This window comes from Oratosquilla oratoria, chromosome 13 (assembly GCF_046742065.1).
Source record: "Oratosquilla oratoria isolate Oo_2021 chromosome 13, ASM4674206v1, whole genome shotgun sequence".
NCBI lineage: Eukaryota > Metazoa > Arthropoda > Malacostraca > Stomatopoda > Squillidae > Oratosquilla > Oratosquilla oratoria.
Window position 1 is genome coordinate 43,290,517 of NC_134789.1, and position 19,216 is coordinate 43,309,732.

General features: G+C 40.2%; 2 protein-coding genes across 3 annotated transcripts in view; one reads left to right on the forward strand and one right to left on the reverse strand.

Moving 5' to 3' along the window:
• Pi3K59F (phosphatidylinositol 3-kinase 59F) overlaps positions 1 to 10,005 on the reverse strand; it is a 40,537-nt gene extending 30,532 nt beyond the window's left edge. The window contains exons 1-2 of one of the 2 annotated variants that reach the window (XM_076197147.1): positions 8,204 to 10,005; positions 8,020 to 8,070 (exon numbers count right to left, since the gene is read on the reverse strand). In XM_076197147.1, the coding sequence (XP_076053262.1) occupies positions 8,020 to 8,070; positions 8,204 to 9,910 (1,758 nt within the window). In that variant the 5' untranslated portion in view covers positions 9,911 to 10,005. The remainder of the gene's footprint in view (positions 1 to 8,019; positions 8,071 to 8,203) is intronic. The other variant, XM_076197148.1, reaches the window with a different exon arrangement.
• A 225-nt stretch (positions 10,006 to 10,230) lies between these two features.
• LOC143032411 (large ribosomal subunit protein uL1-like) overlaps positions 10,231 to 19,216 on the forward strand; it is a 31,032-nt gene continuing 22,046 nt past the window's right edge. Inside the window, exons 1-2 of the mRNA XM_076197149.1 lie at positions 10,231 to 10,394; positions 10,472 to 10,504. Of these exons, the coding sequence (XP_076053264.1) occupies positions 10,486 to 10,504 (19 nt within the window). The 5' untranslated portion in view covers positions 10,231 to 10,394; positions 10,472 to 10,485. The remainder of the gene's footprint in view (positions 10,395 to 10,471; positions 10,505 to 19,216) is intronic.

The window sequence follows — 19,216 nt, forward strand, 5'->3', positions numbered from 1 at the left end:
TGTTCTATGTTTCTGCCCTGTACAGTCCTGTTGGTATGACCACTCCTTCATACAATCTCCTCCTAGCATCCATTCTCAAATGTCTATTTTTCATTACACTTTTCAATCCACCAAGGCATTTACTCACTTCTGTCAATCTACATTCTACCTCCACCCCCACTCCTCCCTTTCCTGCCACATTGGCACCCAAGTATCTAAAACTATCCACTTCCTCCAGTCTCTCACACTTAATGCTCACTTCCAGCCTGCTGTCACTCTCTCCCCTTGTACATCTCATCACCTTACTTTTGCCCACATTTATCTTCAGCTTCCTTCTTTCACACACCTTCTCAAACTTGTCACCAACTTCCTCAATCCCTCCTCTGATCCTGCTACAAGCGCAGTATCATCAGCAAACAACAACTGGCTCATTTCCCACTTTTCTCCATTTTCTTTAACCATCTCCAATCCCTGACCCACTACCCTTGCATTCACCTCTCGCACTACCCCATCCATGTATAGATTGAACAGCCAGGGCGACATAACACATCCCTGATGAAGTCCCACCTTTACCTCAAACCATTCACTCTCTCCATTTCTAATCCTAACACAAGCTCTACCACTCTCATAAAAACTCTTGACTGCTCTTAACAGCTTTCCTCCTATCCCATATATCTGCAGTACCTCCCACAGTGTTTTCATGTCTACCCTGTTGTTAGCCTTTTCCAGATCCATAAAAGCCCAAAAAACATCCTTACCTTTTCCTATAGCTTTCTCACATATCTGTCTTACCACAAAAATCTGATCTACACAACCCCTACCTATCCTAAAACCACACTGTTCCTCACCAATTACTCCCTCTGTTCCTCTCAATCATGACCCTCCCATAAGCCTTCCCAACTACACTCAACAAACTGATCCCTCCGAAATTACTACTCACACTTGTCCCCCTTTTCCTTGTAATAATAATAATTGTTGCCCAAAGTTACCTAATAAGAAATCTGCATCCCTACAGTTTTAGGTCAGTCCTTAAGCCATCCTAAAGATATCCTCAAGAGGATACTTTGGACTGCCATTTGTTTCTGTTATTGGCTCAACATAGGAGCGGAACAAATTTAAATGGTCAACTCTCTATAAACGACAATGTGGGAAAAAACCACCAATGTTAAAAGAGAAACATCTCATGCCCAGTCTGGAGACCAAGTGTCAGGCCCTCATGCCTACATCTGGCTAGAGAAAGGGGAAAATATATACTTCTCTCCAGGTGATTAGGAAAGAGTCTTACATCCATATTTGGATCAAGAGGCCTTATATAATTCTATTAACCTCTTCAATACGAGTCAAATTCTCATGGTCAGCACAGCAGCCTGATGTACGGTACAATGATGGATCACAATACTCGTGTTATAAAATATAAAGTTACAGCTGTATTACTCATTCTCTTTCACCCTGAATATTAATAACCACAGAAAATATGATCAAACCAGTTCATTCAGCTACAACTACAAAATGAATATAATCAAGACACCAATGCTGGCATCTTCATATACCCATTTGCACTTCATGACGCTTACGTAGGTGCCACTATATGGAAGGGGTTAACTTCCTGTGTTAAGTAGAAGAGAATGAAAAGGGCAGCCATGAGCCAATTGAGTTAGGTTGGTCTTGATTCATCAGCCTTGGGTACCATTGTTGAAGCAAGAAGAAGGTAAGGTTAGTACCGGTAGTTAGAAGAAAAGGGACAAATGGTTCATCAAGAGTAGAGACAGGGGTCTTTCAACAACACCCAATCTTTCAACAGGCTATCTCATCTTGTGTTATATGGGTGTGGAATATGAAAAGTTTTCACTGGTGTAGGGTTTTTGTTTGCATATTAGCCCAGGTTTAGCAGCTAAGAATAAGAGACATGATTCCAGCATCACAGATCCTTTCCTGTATACTACACTTAGGTAAATGCATCACCGCATTAGCATTTCCTGTAAATTACAATTAGGCAAATACATTGTTTTCTTGAAAAATAATGTATTTACCTGATTGTAAGGAGACAGGGATGACCCTTTATCCCTGAGGAGCTAAGATGAGAGGAATACAATTGGGTCGTGGATTGGGGTGAAACAGGTGAGAGTCGGTGTGTGCCTTGGCTGACTACCTTGATGTGTGCGTGTGTGTGTGTATATATATATATATATATATATATATATAAAAACATAGTTACTTATCAAAATATTTAAGTAACAAAGATAACAATCTTCCTTATACTGGGGTAGTCAAATGAAAACACACCAAGCCACCACAATTCTTACTCTCATGACCCCTCCCATATTAGTACCCAAGGAATAATGGGATGCCTGCCCTTGTCACACTGTGTAGGTCAACTGCAGTGGAGTGAAGACAAATCAATGATGAGGTGGTTGGTATACAGGAAAACTGAACAAGGAATGACTAACAGTGTGGAAAACAGAAATAGAGTGAACCAAAAGGAAGACCTAGAATTGATGTATGGATGGGGTGGAAAGAACTTCAGATGTAACTAATCTGTGAATGGTTCCTTCTTCTCTTCTACAACCTTCTTTGCTTCCTCATCCCACCATTCACTACCCTTCCATTTCCTCCCATCCTCCTTATTCCACACACCATCTCTGCACACCTTGCGACTCCCTCCTTGAAACATCCCCATTCCTCCTCCACTCCTAGTTCTACTTTATCCTTCACTCCCACTCAGCTTCTTATTGTACTCCTTTTTTTTTCATTTAATCAGTTCCCTTTAAGCACCTCCCAACCTTGTTCTTTTCCTCTTTCTCCATCTATCCTCCACTCTCAACTTACCTTCCAGCAAAAAATTATCTGATATTCCCCCACTCTCTCCCCTTAGAATATGCACATCCTTAATTTTTCCTACTGTTCTCCTCGTCACCACTATATAGTCCATTAATGCTCTATTTACCACCCTCTATGTGTACTTATGCTTGACTTCCTAAACACTGTATTTGCATCAACTCTCAACATATCTCCACTATGATTTTTTCCTGCGACTCCACACTTCCCAACCACTCCATCTATCGATTCATTTCCTACCCTAGCATTAAATATCCACACAACTGTGACTTACAAGTGTCTTCAATACAGTATAAGGTCTTAATAATAAAAACAACTTGCCTGAAGTTTCATACATACATACATACATATACCAAGGCTTTTTCCCCCTTACAAGGGGGGTAGCCAAAAAGAAAAAGGCATAAAATCATTCCCACCCATTCCATCCCTGAATACACTCCACACCCCTGCCTCCCCATATATTTCTCTGGACTTTGCCTCTTGTATTAATATGGGACAATTTCTCTTATCAGCTTACTGTTGTAGAAGGGAACCAACAGCCAACTGTCAGCTCTTTATGTGAAAAGATAGAGGAAATACAGTTTGAACTGAGGGAGGAGCGGTTAGACCTGGCCTTGGGACAGTGTCTACCCTTTTGAGCGACAGCACCAGATTGAGGAGAGGATATGGATAGATTTTCATGATGGGTGGCAGGGAAATGATGCTCTCTGATGTCCATTTTTCAGGATCATCCCTAGAAGATACTGTACCTGTCATCAAGAGGTTCAAAAGCTAGAATTAATTCCTTAAAGTAAGAAACTCACAAGAAGATAATATGATTTGTGTAGGGCTAACAACCTACCAACTTGGCCTCAGCCAATTACTGTGATTGGCAGTTCACCCCATTTTCGATTACTAATCAGCTCCAACCCACTTTTTAAGAATGATTGATTTATGGTATTTTTGGCTCAAAGGCCAAGCACCGGAGCCGGTAGGCCATTCAGCGCACTTTTTAAGAATGGACAGAATCAAACTTTACTTTCAGAGACTGCCTGTGATTTCATGCCAGTCTGTGAAGAATAACTTGTGAGCCATGGAGTTATTACTGTACAGTCTTACCTATATGGCAAAACTGAAATAGATAGCCATGTACACAAGTATGGACTGGTTTGGCCATGATTTTGCAAATGTTTGATTTGCATTTTCTTATAATTCTGTTTTTCAGTCCTTTTGGCAGTACTTTATGTGATACGACACAGCAAATAAGAATCAGACCGGGGATTTAGAGATGATTAATTCTAATGCATCTGAAATTAAGGTGGGGAATAATATGAACAAAGTCACATTTTTTTTCATGATCCAAAGAGTTTACTATAGTAATTTCTATATACTGTCCTAGACTGATAACTTCATAAAGGATTGGAACAAGACAATTATATATACAATAACAAAGCACCAAAGATAATATACAAGACAATTATATATACAATAACAAAGCACCAAAGATAAGATATAAAAAGTTCCACTTGGTCACTGTAAAAATCCAGAATGTCCATGTCAATCCATCTGGATCACAAAGATGAAAAATATTCCGAGTAAGCACCATGTCCATTTTGATCCCGATAGAATACAAATATGATAGAATTATAGACCAAGCAGCTGACCAAGTCAGTAAGAAAACAGGCAGAGTTGGCCTGTGAAGATACGATTCTGCCTCAGCCTAGTAAAATTAGTCAGGGGTATTTGGAGCACAGAGGAAAAGAGCAGGTTTAGAAATGCAGAGGATGTGTGGAACTCAGGTTCAACTTGAAGCAAATAAGCTAGTAGTACAAATAAGGAGGGTAAAAGACTTAAGTGATACCTGTGGACTTTGAAAAGAAAGTAAACAGGAATGATGTGAACAGTTTTCGAGATGCATAATGAGAAGAAAGCTGTATTTACCTAGTTGTACCTAGTTGTATTAAACAGGAAGGGAGCTATGCTCATGGTGACCTGTCTTTGTATCTTTCAGTATCAAGTTTTTTCTTAAAATCTTGAATAGTGTTTGTACACACTGTTTCTTTGTCTAATTTGTTCCAGGTATCTGTCGCTCTGTGGATGTGCTGTGTCATGTGACACTGCTTCTGACCCAGGGCAGTGGACAGGACGCAGGGATGACCCGTCATCCAGGAGGTGCCATGATAGGAGGGAGGGAGAAGGGTGGAGGGGAGTGGAATATATGGGAAATGAAATGGGTGGGAGTGATTTCTATGCCTTTTTCTTTTTGGCTACCCCCCGTGTAAGGGGGAAAAAGCCTTTGGTATATGTATGTATGTATCTGTCGCTCTGTGTGGGAAGCTATTTTTTTCAGATTTTTTCTGTAATTATCTTTTTTGAGTTTCTTTTTGTGTCCTCTTGTTTTTCCATTGTCCCATTTCAATAAATCATTCTTATCTAAGATTTCCATTCCTTTCATAATTCTATAGATAGTAGGTCTCCTCTTTCCCTTCTTTGTTCCAGAGTTGGTAATTCTAATTTGGACAGTCTTTGTTCATATGTCATTTTGGAAAGAGTTGGTGCCAGTTTTGTTGTTGCTCTTTGTATTCTTTCTAATTTTTCTATATTCTTTTTGGTACTGGGTGTCCATAGTGTTGCTGCATACTTGAGTTTTGGTCTTATTAGTGTAGTTAATTTTTTTTTTATCATTTCCTCATCCAAATAGACAAATGCCACTTTTATTGACCTCAATAAATTGTAGGTTTCTCTGACTATTTTATTAATATGTTTGTCCAGTGTCATGTCTTTGCTGATCATCACTCCAAGGTCTTTTTCTGAGTTTACTTTTTTGACCTCTTCTTTACCAATTTTGTTAATCTCTTGATATTTGATTTTTACTTTTTTCCAAATTCCATTATACTACATTTCTTGATAATGAATTTCACTTTCCACTTTTGAGTCCATTTCCAGATCTTGTCCAAGTCTTGTTGTAATGAGTTGCAATCCTCCTCTGTTCTTAATTACTTTAGTATTTTTGCGTCGAAACCACTCCCACCCATTCCATTTCCTATATATTCCACTCCCCTCCCTCCCTCTTATCTTGGCACCTCCTGGATGATGGGTCATCCTTGCATCCTGTCCACTGCTCCCAAGACACAGCACATCCACAGCAAGGCTGCTTCATAAATTCGGCGACCACCCCCTCTTCATCCCCTCATCCAGAAAAGGAGAAGACAGGGAGAAATCCCTTCAGGCTGCATCAAATTATTTCTCATACATACTTCCTCACCCCTCATCCTCCACCCACGCTCCCTTATGCATCACAGCCTCATCTATACACAACCCTTCTCCATTCACCCATCTTCTGTCCTCTCCCATCCTTCCTCAACAGACATTCCTCTCTTTTGTAAAGCCCCTTTCAACCCATCCATCCATCTCATCCTAGGATGCCTCCTCATATTCACTCCTTCCACCTCTGCCTTCCACATTTCTTTACTAATCTTTCTTCACTCATTCTTTCCATGTGTCTAAACCATCCTAACACTCTTTCATCAACCCTATCTCCCACCTCCCTTTCCATCCCTGTTCTCCTCCTCACCTCCTCATTTCTCACTCTATCTAGCCTAGTAACCCCTATCATACTTCTCAGACACCTCATCTCAAACGCATTCAAACTCCTCTCTTCCTCTCTCATGTTCCATGTTTCTGCCCTGTACAGTCCTGTTGGTACAATCACTCCTTCATATAGCCTCCTCTTAGCATCCATTCCCAGATGTCTATTTCTCATTACACTTTTAATCCGCCAAGGCATTTATTCGCTTCTCTCAATCTACATTCTACCTCCACCCCCACTCCTCCCTTTCCTGCCACATTGGCACCCAAGTATCTAAAACTATCCACTTCCTCCAGTCTCTCACACTTAATGCTCACTTCCAGCCTGCTGTCACTCTCTCCCCTTGTACATCTCATCACCTTACTTTTGCCCACATTTATCTTCAGCTTCCTTCTTTCACACACCTTCTCAAACTGTCACTAACTTCCTCAATCCCTCCTCTCATCCTGCTCCTTTTAATTTATTTAATTCCTTTTTTAAGTCATCTATCCCCCTATAATTATTCTCATTGGCTTCCCTTAGCATAGCTACTTCTTTGTACATTATTTTATACTCACTTTTGAGCTCTATTAATTCATCCACAATGTCATTAATATCTCTACTTCTCGATATATTTCTATACCTGGGCTCTCTATCCATTTCTAACCCTCTATGCATAATATTTCCTTCACCTTCAACCCCTCCCCCACCAAAAAAAACCTCATTCAAACTTTTGTTACTCCCTTGGTGTTTGAGAAAGACACGTCTTCTTTCGAAGGACACCAAGTGGAGTCTCTATTCTGCTTTCTTCCAAGCATCTTTTTGCTGGTTCTTTCCATTTTTTATATAAATAAACAAATAAAAATAAATAAATAAAATAAAATGGAGATACACAAGATGTCTACATTCTGGTCACAGCGAATACATTTCTCCCTTTACCTTATCTTTGTAAACAACTAGGCCTGCTTTCAAATTCGTTCGTTTGTGAATCGCTAAACAGCAGGTTCAGTGTGTTTGTTCTGGCACGTCTTGCTTTGACTGCGGTTGCCGATTGTGTGGAGGGCAATGTTTGCTATCATGAGGATGGAGGTATATGATTGGGTATGTAAAGAACAGATTGAATAGTTCAGAGTGGTGAAAAGGCCAAGACAAAGATGTGTTGTGTCACCATGTATACATGGTGACACTGTTCAACATGTACATGGATTTACTTCTAAACCCTACTAAACAAACAAATTAATTAAATAGTTTCAATATTAATCATCACAGTACAACTACTGGGAAAGACTGCAACAGCTGGGACTCTACTCTCTCCAGTGAAGACACGAAAGATACATAATAATATACGTCTGGAAGATTCTGGAGCATCTGGTACCAAATGTGGGCCTGAAGGTGAACTACCACCCAAGAAGAGGTCGCCTGTGCTATGTGAGGAGAACTGAGGGGACGTCACAAAGGGTGAAGAACATAGTACACCACAGCTTCATCTATATTGGGGCACACCTCTTCAACTCTGTCCCACAGAAATTGCGAAACCAGACAGGCACTTCACCAGAGAGTTTCAAAAACAAACTGGATAAGTGGCTGGCCACAATTATGGACCAACCACCTACACCGGGATACACCAGCTCCAATAACAACTCCCTCCATTCACTGACCTGTAACTCAGAGTGGAGGAGCTGCCTGAGTACAGCAGACGTCCACGTTAGCTGAATCGGTCAAGATGAAATCGGACAAAGGTAGACAAAGGTAGGTAAGGTCACTGTGAGAAAGCTTTATCATGAACATGTTATTATCTACTTGGATATTGGGCAAAACTGCAATGTGAAACCATTTACTTACTTTTGTGTCATGCTTGAAGTTTGGATCCTGATCTTCACATTCAACCCATAAATACCAGTAGAAATAATTTGCAAGAGATGAATTTTCACATGCCCTCTGGATTAAGAATGATGCCAAATCACATTCTTCTGATGGATCTGAAGGTAGTTTAAGTTCTCCAAGAAGTTCAGGAGAAGTTATATTTTCATTCTGGTCCTGTGAAGTAGATTCTTCTAAACCCTCTTCAATTCCACTACCAATTACAGATGACATGGGAGATCGCTTTAAGGTTGGTGCTTCACTTTGGTCCTGTGATGAAGAGTTTGACCGGGTCAGATCTTGACCAGATGATGTCATGGATCCTGTCAGTGGTGTTGGGATATTGGCATTGGTATCTGGTTGGTCACTTAGGGAAGTGTTGTGGGTATCACTAGGGTCAGTACTTAGATCACTTTCTGAGGAATAATGGGAGACTGCAAGAAGGCTCATGTTATCTTCATCCCATGATTCATATCTTAAGGCTTGAACTAGCTGTAGTAAATACAAGACCAAGTCTTCATCAGGAGCTTGTTTGAGCCTAGTAACTGCATAGCGTCTCACTGCAGGATGTATGGAGCCTGGACCTAAGAGTTCTAAGGCATCACCAACATCTGGTGGTGTCCAGCGACTCAACAAGTCTAAAGCTTGTTTAGTTTCGCCAGGAAGCTTCCAGTTGACACACTTCAAGAACTTTGTTAAGGCCTTTTTCTGTGTGCTCAGATAGAACCTGTATTTCCAAACTTGATCCTGTTCATCACTTGTAAGTTGTTTGGTGGGTGGATATTCTATGATTGTATGCAGGGCATCTCGTACTGCAGCATTGGGCTTAAGGTCACGATCGGTTACACCAGAACGTAATGATCTGGCTAGACGATGATGTTTACTTTCTTGAAGATTCTCGAGGGCAATTTCAGTGTCTGGCAACCGAACCACTTGGCCATGTGTGCAGCACTCGTGTATAATGTGTCCATCTCTTTCCCAGTATACTATGGAGTAAATTACTCCTTCATACTCAACACGAGGAAACTCGACCATCAAATACATAAAATTTGAGGTTCTCTTCTCTCTTTCATTTATCATTTCAATTTCACGAAAAGTGAGACGATCTAGCCAGTCCACCTTAACCATGTGACCATTCCGATGTTTCTTGGCAAGCTTACCAAGACGCTGCATTTGATCCTTTCCATCATCATGTCCCTTACCAGGTGTACTTGAGGGGTTGTTCACGCCGTCAGCTGCTCGGTTTGTCCACACACGAAGGTCATGCATACCTTGGCGAAACACTCCATGTTTACCGAAGAAGGATACTGTCGTGCCACCAATTGGCTCAGTTCGGCGAGGTCCGAAACAATCATAAATAGTGAGAGCTAAAACGGCGTTCCCTGGGAGATCACAGAAGCGTATCGGCAAAGTTAGCCACTCATTCCAACTCCAACGTTTATCGAAAGGCTTGTACGATGTTCTGACCGGCAGTGTATGAGGTCTGCCATCGGCATATACTTGACAGGTTACGTACAAATCGGAGCAGTCTTTCTGGTGCAAGCCAGAATACTTTAACAATGGGTCTTTCAATAAAGCTTCGTAATTCAGCTTCTCGCGTTTTCCATCCAAAGTTCCTATCTTGACTTGAATATTCACATCTAAATCACAACTATGAACATACCAAAACTTATCATAATTAGGCTCCATTGCAGGATTAAGGGAAGTCACATACTACCCATGAATTCCCATTGGGGTCCTATGTGCGTCTTCCACCTATTTCAACGATTGACTGTCAGTGTTTTCCCAAGTCAGCTGATACGACATCAACAGTGCATTTCAAAGATACACGGAGATAAATTTTCTTACCATACTCTTAATGTATGTTATATATAAAGATATAAAAATATTATAATTAAAATTTCAATATTTGATTTTGAATAATAAATAGTTTTATGTTTTGAAATGTGTCAACAACATGCTCAAAAAACTGATGCCGAAGACCGTGCTGTAAGGAAATTTGGGTACCGAGTTGTCACAATTACTTATGGAAACGCTGTCTTGTTTGATGATATATTTTCATTAGGGTTCTCAGTATTTCATTAGGAAACTCAGAAAGTGTATCCAGAACTTGTGGTTTTGATATCAGCCCAAACAATTCTGAAGAATCGGAATGAATCGTGGAAAACATTCAGTATATATACGCATTCTTTGAATACCTTGATCAGATTTTATGAATCCCTGTAGTAGCAATATACAACTATTTTTCAGGTCTGGTGTACATTATGGCCGTTGTCCTGCAAAGTAAGTATAATTATAACTATAATTATAATATATAATTAATATGCAATGGACACTTTGATTTTTTCTGGCCACTGCCAGGTGATTTAACTTAACCTAGGGAAATCTCCAGTACAGTGAAAAGCTTAGAATTATCTCTGTAATATCTGTCATTAAGTGGTTCAAGCTGTAGGAAATGTGATATTTTTTCAGTTTTATTCCATTATTACACACATTTTTCACTACTTTTTTTGTGTTGGAATGATACTGATAATTGTGAAGTTTCATTTCACCTACTTGTACAGTTATTTGTATATTTTATAAATCTATATCACAACAAATTTAAAAAAATTCATAGTAAGTAAGTAGTAATGTTTCTTATGCAAATTAATATATATTAACCACTTCAATACAAGTCAAATTCTCACACACAGTATTGGCTGCCACATGTACGATACATCACACTATTCATATTATAAAATATAAAGTCACTGCTGTATTAATGAGCCTCTTTTACTCTGAGTAATAATAAATAGAAAATGTGATCAAACCAATATATAAAGGAGGAGACCGGACCTTGCCAAAAAATTATCGACCTGTCGCCCTTACATCACATATTGTCAAAGTAATTGAGAAATGTGTACGGGACAAGCTGTTCACTTACCTTGAGGTGAATAACCTCATCAAAGAGAATCAACATGGCTTCAGGAAAGGTCGATCATGCCTTTTAAACCTACTGGCACACTATGACTGGCTACTACGGAACCTGTCGGAGGGGAGAAATGTTGACGTAGTATTCCTAGATTTTGCTAAAGCCTTCGACAAGGTGGACCACGGTGTCCTCCTCCATAAGGCAAGGGATCTAGGAATCTCAGGGAAGCTAGGAGTCTGGCTCTTCAACTTTCTGACAGACCGTACACAAGCAGTCGCAGTTGATGGTGTGAAGTCAACTGAATCCAAGGTAATAAGCGGAGTACCACAAGGATCTGTGCTTGGCCCCCTCCTATTCCTTGTCCATATGAATGACATAAATAGTAGGGTGGACTCAACCCTCCTGTCTTTTGCCGATGATACCCACATCAGCCATGCTGTGCGGGAAAGTGGGGATGTGCAACATCTACAAGACGATCTCAACTCAGTTTATGCATGGGCCAACAACAGCAACATGCAATTCAACGAAGAGAAGTTCGAGGTCTTGAGATATGGCACAAATCAAGGCATTAAAGACGACACTGAGCTGCACACGGAGAGAGGTATGAAAATCACACCAAAAGCCCATGTGAAAAGCCTGGGCATTCACTTAAGTGATGATGCCACTTTCCAACACCACATTATGCACTCAGTAAATAGAGCAAGAGGGATGGCCAGCTGGGTCCTAAGGACCTTCTCCTCAAGAGAGGTTCAAGTGATGCTTACCCTCTGGAAGTCGCTTATCCAACCGATACTGGACTATTGTAGCCAACTCTGGTCACCACACAAACGCGGAGACATCCAGATGCTTGAAGCTGTCCAACGGAACTACACCAGGTGCATCAAAGGGATGCAAGATCTCAACTATTGGGATCGCCTGGGAGCACTAGGCCTATACTCTCAACAGAGGAGGAGAGAAAGATACAGGGCCATTTACACATGGAAAATCCTTGAGGGACTTGTTCCGGACCCCACGCCCTCTACAATCAAGCCATACCACAGTATAAGGCATGGGCGCAAATGTGAGAGACAAACTCTCCCATCAAGAGCCCCGGAGAGGATTAAGACCCTACTGGCAACCAGCCTAGGCCATGAGGGTCCAAAAATCTTCAACGCCCTCCCAAAGGAGGTGAGAGAGAAAACTAAATGCTCGGTGGACAGCTTCAAACATGCACTGGACAGGTTCCTGCGGAAGGTGCCAGACGAGCCTTCAGTGCCAGGCTACACTGCCATAAGTAGGTTCTTTCAAAACACACTACCAGACCAAGTGACCCTCGCAAGGAAGGACAACAGGACTGGCAGCAGCGGTAGTCCACTACGGCTGTGAGGATCGACCTCAGAACTTCACTAAGTACACTAAGTAAACCAGTACACAGAATCCAGGGGTAACTCATGTACAAGTACAAAAAATATATGATCAAGATACCGATGCCAGCTTCCTTGTGTACCCACTCACGCCTTATGACACCTGTGTAGGCGTCATTGTACCAAAGTGGTGAAAGGATAATAAAAAACAACTGTAACTTTCATAATACATGCCATTTTGTCTCACCTGCTTGTACAGTAATTTGTATATTTTTTGCATTTAAGGAGAGAGAGTGGGGCATTATCAGAATAATGTAAGTGGAGTATGAATATTTTTTGGTGGAAGGTAAATTGACAGAGTATAGATAAAGAAATAGGAAAAGGATAGAAGGTAGGGAGGTGCTTAGAGTAAAAGGCTTAAATGAGCAAGAAAAGGAGAAGTACAAGAAGTTAAAAGAAGATTGGGAGGGAGTGAAGGATAAAGTTAAACTTGGAGTGGAGGAGGAATGAGGATGTTTCAAGGAGGGAGTCACAAAATGTGCAAAGATGGTATGTGGAACAAGGAGGATGGGAGGAAACGGAGGGAAGGTTAGTGAGTGGTGGAATTATGAAGCAAAGAAGTTTGTAGAAGAGAAGAAATGAGCATTCTCAGATTGGTTACTAATTAGGACAAGAGAATTATATGTGAAGGACAAAGAAAAGAGAAGAGCAAGCATAGGAAATAGACACAAAGAGGAGAGCAGATGTGAAATGGGGTAAGAGTATGACAGAAAATTTTGAAAGTAATAAAAAGATGTTTTGGAAGGAAATTAAGAGAGAAAGAGGAGGCGAATCAAGTAGAGAAGACAAGGTAAAAGGTGCAGATGGAGAGATGATAATGGAAGAGATGGGCAGAGTATTTTAGGGAGTTAAATGTAAAGGAGAATAGGGAAGGAAAGGTAATTGCAGTGGGAAATGCTAAAAAAAATGACTGATGAATGAGGAAAATGGAAGAGAAATAAAGAAACATGTAGTGAAAGCAGTCATTAAAATCATAAGAGCAGTTAAGGCACCTGGGTTAGATGGGTTTCATGTGGAGTGTCTAAAAAAGGGAGGTATAGTGATGGTGGAATGGCTGGTGTGATTGTTTAATGTCTAAAAGAGGGTAGAGTGCCAAAGGACTGGAAGAGTGCCTGTATAGTTCCACTTGCAAGGGAAAAGGGGAAAGGTGTGAGTGTAGTAGTTTCAGAGGGATAGGTTTGTTGAGTGTAGTTGGGAAGGCTTATGGGTGGGTTTTGATTGCGAAGATTAGGAGAGGATCAGAGGGAGTAATTGGTGAGGAACAGTGTGGGATTAGGACAGGTAGGGGTTGTGTGGATTAGATTTTTGTGATATGGCAGATGTGTGAGAAAGCTTTAGGAAAAGGTAAGGATGTTTTTTGGATTTGGAAAAGGCTTATGTCAGAGTAGATAGGAAGGCACTGTGGAAGGTATTGCAGATATATGGGATAAGAGGAAAGCTGGTAAGAGTAGTCAAGAGTTTTTATGAGAGTAGTAGAGCCTGTGTTAGAATTAGAAATGGAGAAAGTGGTTTCAGGTAAAGGTGGGACTTCACAAGGGATGTGTTATGTTGCCTTGGCTGTTCAATTTATACATGGATGGGGTGGTGCGAGAGGTAAATGCAAGGGTAATGTGCCATGGATTGGAGATGGTTAGAGAAAATGGGAGATAATCCAGTTGTTGTTTGCTGACAACAGTGCTTGTAGCAGGATCGGAGGAGGTATTAAGAATGTTAGTGACAGAGTTTGGGAAGAGATGTGGAAGAAGGGAGTTGAAGATAAATGTGAGTAAAAGTAAGGTGATAAGATGTACAAGGGGAGATCATGGTAGCAAATTGGAAGTGAGTATCAAGGGAGAGAGACTGGAGGAAGTAGGTAACTTTAAATACTTGGGTGCAAATGTGGCAGGAAAGGGAGGATTAAAGGTGGAGGTAGAATGTATGTTGAGAGAAACAAGTAAATGGCTTTTGTAACGTAATATTAGATATTACGTCATATGTGTAATTATGTTATAGAATTGTGTTCCTTTGTATTACATAACTATGTTCATATTTCTTGTCTATGTATGTATTGTAACAATGTTAAGCAGTAACGCCCGTCCACTATATGTAATCTTGCCTACGTGCGGTGAGGTGCGCACTCTTGTAGAACAAACAGACAAGCGAAATCCTGAATAGTTCGGAGCGCACAGATTTGACAGTTACTAAATAAATAGATTGTTCAAGCGAGTCGAGGGTCCTAAAACTACCCATGTTGACGTGTTAACTTACCCTCCTCCCCCCCCTTTCACTCACCCGCACCCTTAACCGGAAGTATCCGGCTTCCGGTCCAATGGTATATAAGCGGTGGAACTCGCTGACTCCTTGTCATATTCCCACATATTGATCTCTTGATAAAAACTAGAAGGTTTAGATTCATGAGACGATTGGTGTGAAGTGATCACCCTTTTTGCCTACATTACGTGTCTGATATACATTGCATTACTTTACTTATATTTGTACTTATTACTTATTCTGATGCATGTTCCTGATCTCTTTGTACTTAGATAGTACCATATTGTATACTTATCTTGTTTCTTATTTGAACGATAATTTCCATATTCTCATAATCATGTAACGGTCCCATTGACCCTACTGCCCATTCTCTTTTGTGTTGATTGCCTGTAAATATTTTCCATTAATAATTTCGTTTACTAGTTTTATCGCTAGTTTAATATTCCTTTCCTGGAATCTTCTTTGTTACCTTTACTTCTAGTCTTACGAATTATCTAGGCCCTGACCAGATAGTTCAGTCCTACAGTGGCTTCTAGAAGTGCGCTGGTTCTTAAGCACTTAGACGTTATACGTAACGTCTCTTCACATACCAGCAGCCCGTAACAAAGTGGCGACCTTGCCAGGATATTTAATCAGGTATTTAACACATTCTTATAGAGATGGATGATATAGTTCAAGAATTCGTTCAAAATCCCAAGGTAAGTTTCTTAAAGAAACAAACTAAAGACACTTTGATAGAAATAGGCAAGCACTTTGGAGTAGACATTGATACAAGTTTGCGAAAGAAAAAAATACTTCAGGAACTCGTTGAAAATCTGATCGAAGATGAGATCTTATCTCCAGAAGAGATTACAGCTATACAAATTCCTTCAAATAGGTTAGAAATAGAGGCACGACTAACCGAACTTAAGATTAAGGAGATTGAATTAAAGGTCAGGAGAGTAGAAATTGAGGAGGAAGCTAAATTGAAACAAATGCAAATTGAGGCAGAATTTAAAGCTAAAGAGGAGGAAACTAAACTGCAACAAATGCAAATTGAGGCAGAATTTAAAGCTAGAGAAGAGGAAGCTAAAGTGAAACAAGTAGCTAAAGAGGAGGAAACTAAACTGAAACAAATGCAAATTGAGGCAGAATTTAAAGCTAGAGAAGAGGAAACTAAAATCAAATTGGCAGAATTTAAAGCTAGAGAAGAGGAAGCTAAAGTGAAACAAGTAGAGTTAGAATTAAAGAAGACAGAAGTAGAAGCTAGGATTGTTGATAGACAACCCGTAGTTCAGGAAGGTCATATAGATATTTCCAAGTATGTAAAACTTCTACCCCAATTTTCAGAAGGAGAGCCAGAAATTTTCTTTCTTCAGTGGGAAAAAATTGGCGCAACAGTTACAAATCCCTAAAGAAAATTGGCCATTAATCATTCAAACACAATTTAAGGGTAAGGCTCAGCAAATTTATACTTCTCTTTCAGAAGCAGAAAGCGAGTATGATAATATGAAAGCTTGTATTTTAAAAGCTTATGAACTAATACCAGAGGCCTATAGACAGAAATTCCGTAATTATAGGAAGACACCTCAGTTAACATACGTAGAATATGCGGCTCAACAAGAGAGGTTATTCAATAGGTGGTGTTTGGCTAGTGAAACGGACACCTTAGATAGACTTAAACAGTTGATTTTGTTGGAGCAGTTTAAGAATACCTTAGAGACAGATCTTAGGATTTTTATAGATGATCATGTTCCCGAAACTTTAACTAAAGCTGCTGTATTGGCTGATGAGTTCACACTAAATCATAAACCTAAGTCAAGACAAATGTAATCCCAAAAGTCAAAGTCATATATTCCAGATTCAACAAAATACTCTGATCCTTGGTCCCCAAAGAAATGCTTTAAAAATCAGTCTAGCCCATCACATTTCAGTTACAGGTCTGATTTCAATCAATATCCTCCAAACCAACCTTGGCAAAGAATGGAAAGGTTTAAGACTAATCCCCCTGTAACTTGTTCATATTGTAAACAGGTTGGCCATCACATTTCTAATTGCAGAAAGAGACTGACACCCTCATTCTCCAATAAGACACCAACTCTTGTAAGTAATATAAAATCAGACGATTCAAAATCCTCTATTCAGGATACACTACCAAAGAAGCCGGTATTGTCAAGTAATGTAGAACCCCCCTCATCAGATCATGATCCTTGTTTCAAACCATTTGTATCTTCAGGAACTATATCTCATAGTAGTAGTTCACAACAATATCCTATTTCCATACTCCGAGACACAGGAGCAAAGCAAAGTCTGATTTTAAATTCTGTCTTGCAGAATCTGGGTGAGTCATATACAGGTTATGATATATTGATAGAAGGAGTTGGAGGAATTGTAAAATGTCCATTACATAATGTTTTCTTGCGGTCTGATTTAACAACCGGAATGGTTAAAGTAGCAGTAGTAGACTCTCTTCCCATAGTAGGAATATCCTTATTGTTGGCCAATGACATCGCTGGAAGCAAAGTCATTTCTCCCTTAATAACAAATAACCCTAAGACCTCAGTAGAACCTTCAGATAACTTACAGTTGTTTCCCGCTTGTGCTGTAACCAGATCTCAGTACAAGAAATCTGAAGAGGAGACCTATAATTTAGAATCCCTATTCTCCCAAACTGACCCATCTTCTTCTTCACCAGTTTCTCTATCTAGAGCAGAATTAATCAAAGAACAGAAGTCAGATCCTTCTCTTAAAAATTTGTACGAGATTGTTTCATCTCCAGAAGAGGTTGAAAATATGTCACGAGGTTTCTATATAGAAAACGGAGTCCTAATGCGAAAATGGAGAGCATCCACCGCAACCGCTGACCAGCCATGGCAAGTAAGGAATCAAATAGTCCTCCCTCTTGGTTTCAGGAATAATGTTCTAAGATTGGCTCATGATACTCCCTTAGCAGGTCACTTAGGGGTAAGAAAGACCTTGTTCAACATAACCCAACATTTCCATTGGCCCACGGTTGTCAAAGATGTTGCCCAATATTGTAAAACATGTCATACATGTCAACTTGTAGGTAAGCCCAACCAGAAAATTGTAGAAGCTCCACTCCATCCCATTCCTGTAATGGAAGAGCCATTTAAAAAAGTTCTTATTGATTGTGTAGGACCTTTACCTCCTTCAAGTAAAGGAAATCAGTACATTCTCACAATCATGTGTATGAGCACTCGTTTTCCAGAAGCCATTCCTTTGAAAAATATTAAAGCTCAAAACATAATCAGAGAAATGTTGAAATATTTCACTATGGTAGGATTTCCTAAGAACATTCAAAGTGATCAAGGAAGTAATTTTCTTTCCAACAAGTTTAGAGAAACTCTTGTAACACTAGGTATAAATCATGTAACTTCCTCCGCCTATCATCCTCAATCACAAGGTGCTCTAGAGCGCTTTCACCAAACGCTCAAGACAATGTTAAGAATCTTCTGTGCTGAGAACACTCGAAATTGGGAAGACGGACTCCCCTTTTTGTTGTTCGCCACCCGAACAACAATTCAAGAAAGCCTTGGATTCAGCCCGTCAGAATTAGTCTTCGGTCATGAAGTCCGTGGTCCCCTAAAGATACTTCATGAACAATGGATGAAAGAAGAACCACCTGTTCCTTCTTTGAAATACGTGTCCCAGGTCACCGAGAAGTTGTTAGAAGCTTGGAAGTTGGCAAGAGAGAACTTGACGAATGCTCAACGAGTAATGAAAGGTCGGTATGATAAAAATTCTAAACTTAGAACTTTCTCTCCAGGAGATCAAGTGTTACTTTATCTTCCCATACCAGGAGATCCATTGCAGGCTAAATACAAAGGACCCTATGAAGTCTTGTCCAGAGCCAGTGATCTCAACTACATAATCAAAACTCCTGACAGAAGAAATAGTTCCCGTCTCTGTCACATAAATACCTTAAAACCTTATCATTCCAGAGATCCAATTCCAGCTTGCAGCTCTACCACAATAAAATCGGAAGAGCCTCCTGATAACCTGCCTAATCCTCCTGAGATTCCCTTGGAAAACTCCCAGATACTACAAAATCTTCACTTATCTGAGAAACAAGATGTAGCAGAACCATTGACTGACCTGTTGAGAAAAGACCACGACTTCGTGTGGACACCTACCTGTGAGACGGCCTTCAAAAACCTGAAGTCCCTTCTCACTAACGCACCAGTTCTAAGGGCACCCGACTTCCAACGACCCTTTCTTCTGCAAGTCGACGCCAACGACACCTGTATCGGTGCCGCCCTCTTGCAAGAACACAATGAAGTTCTTCACGCTATCGCCTACTACAGCAAGAAGCTGTCCCCTGCGCAGAAGAACTACTCCGTACTTCTAGAACGTAGCTTTTCAACAGAAAGTGAAAAGCTTTCCCAAACGGTGGAGGTGTAACGTAATATTAGATATTACGTCATATGTGTA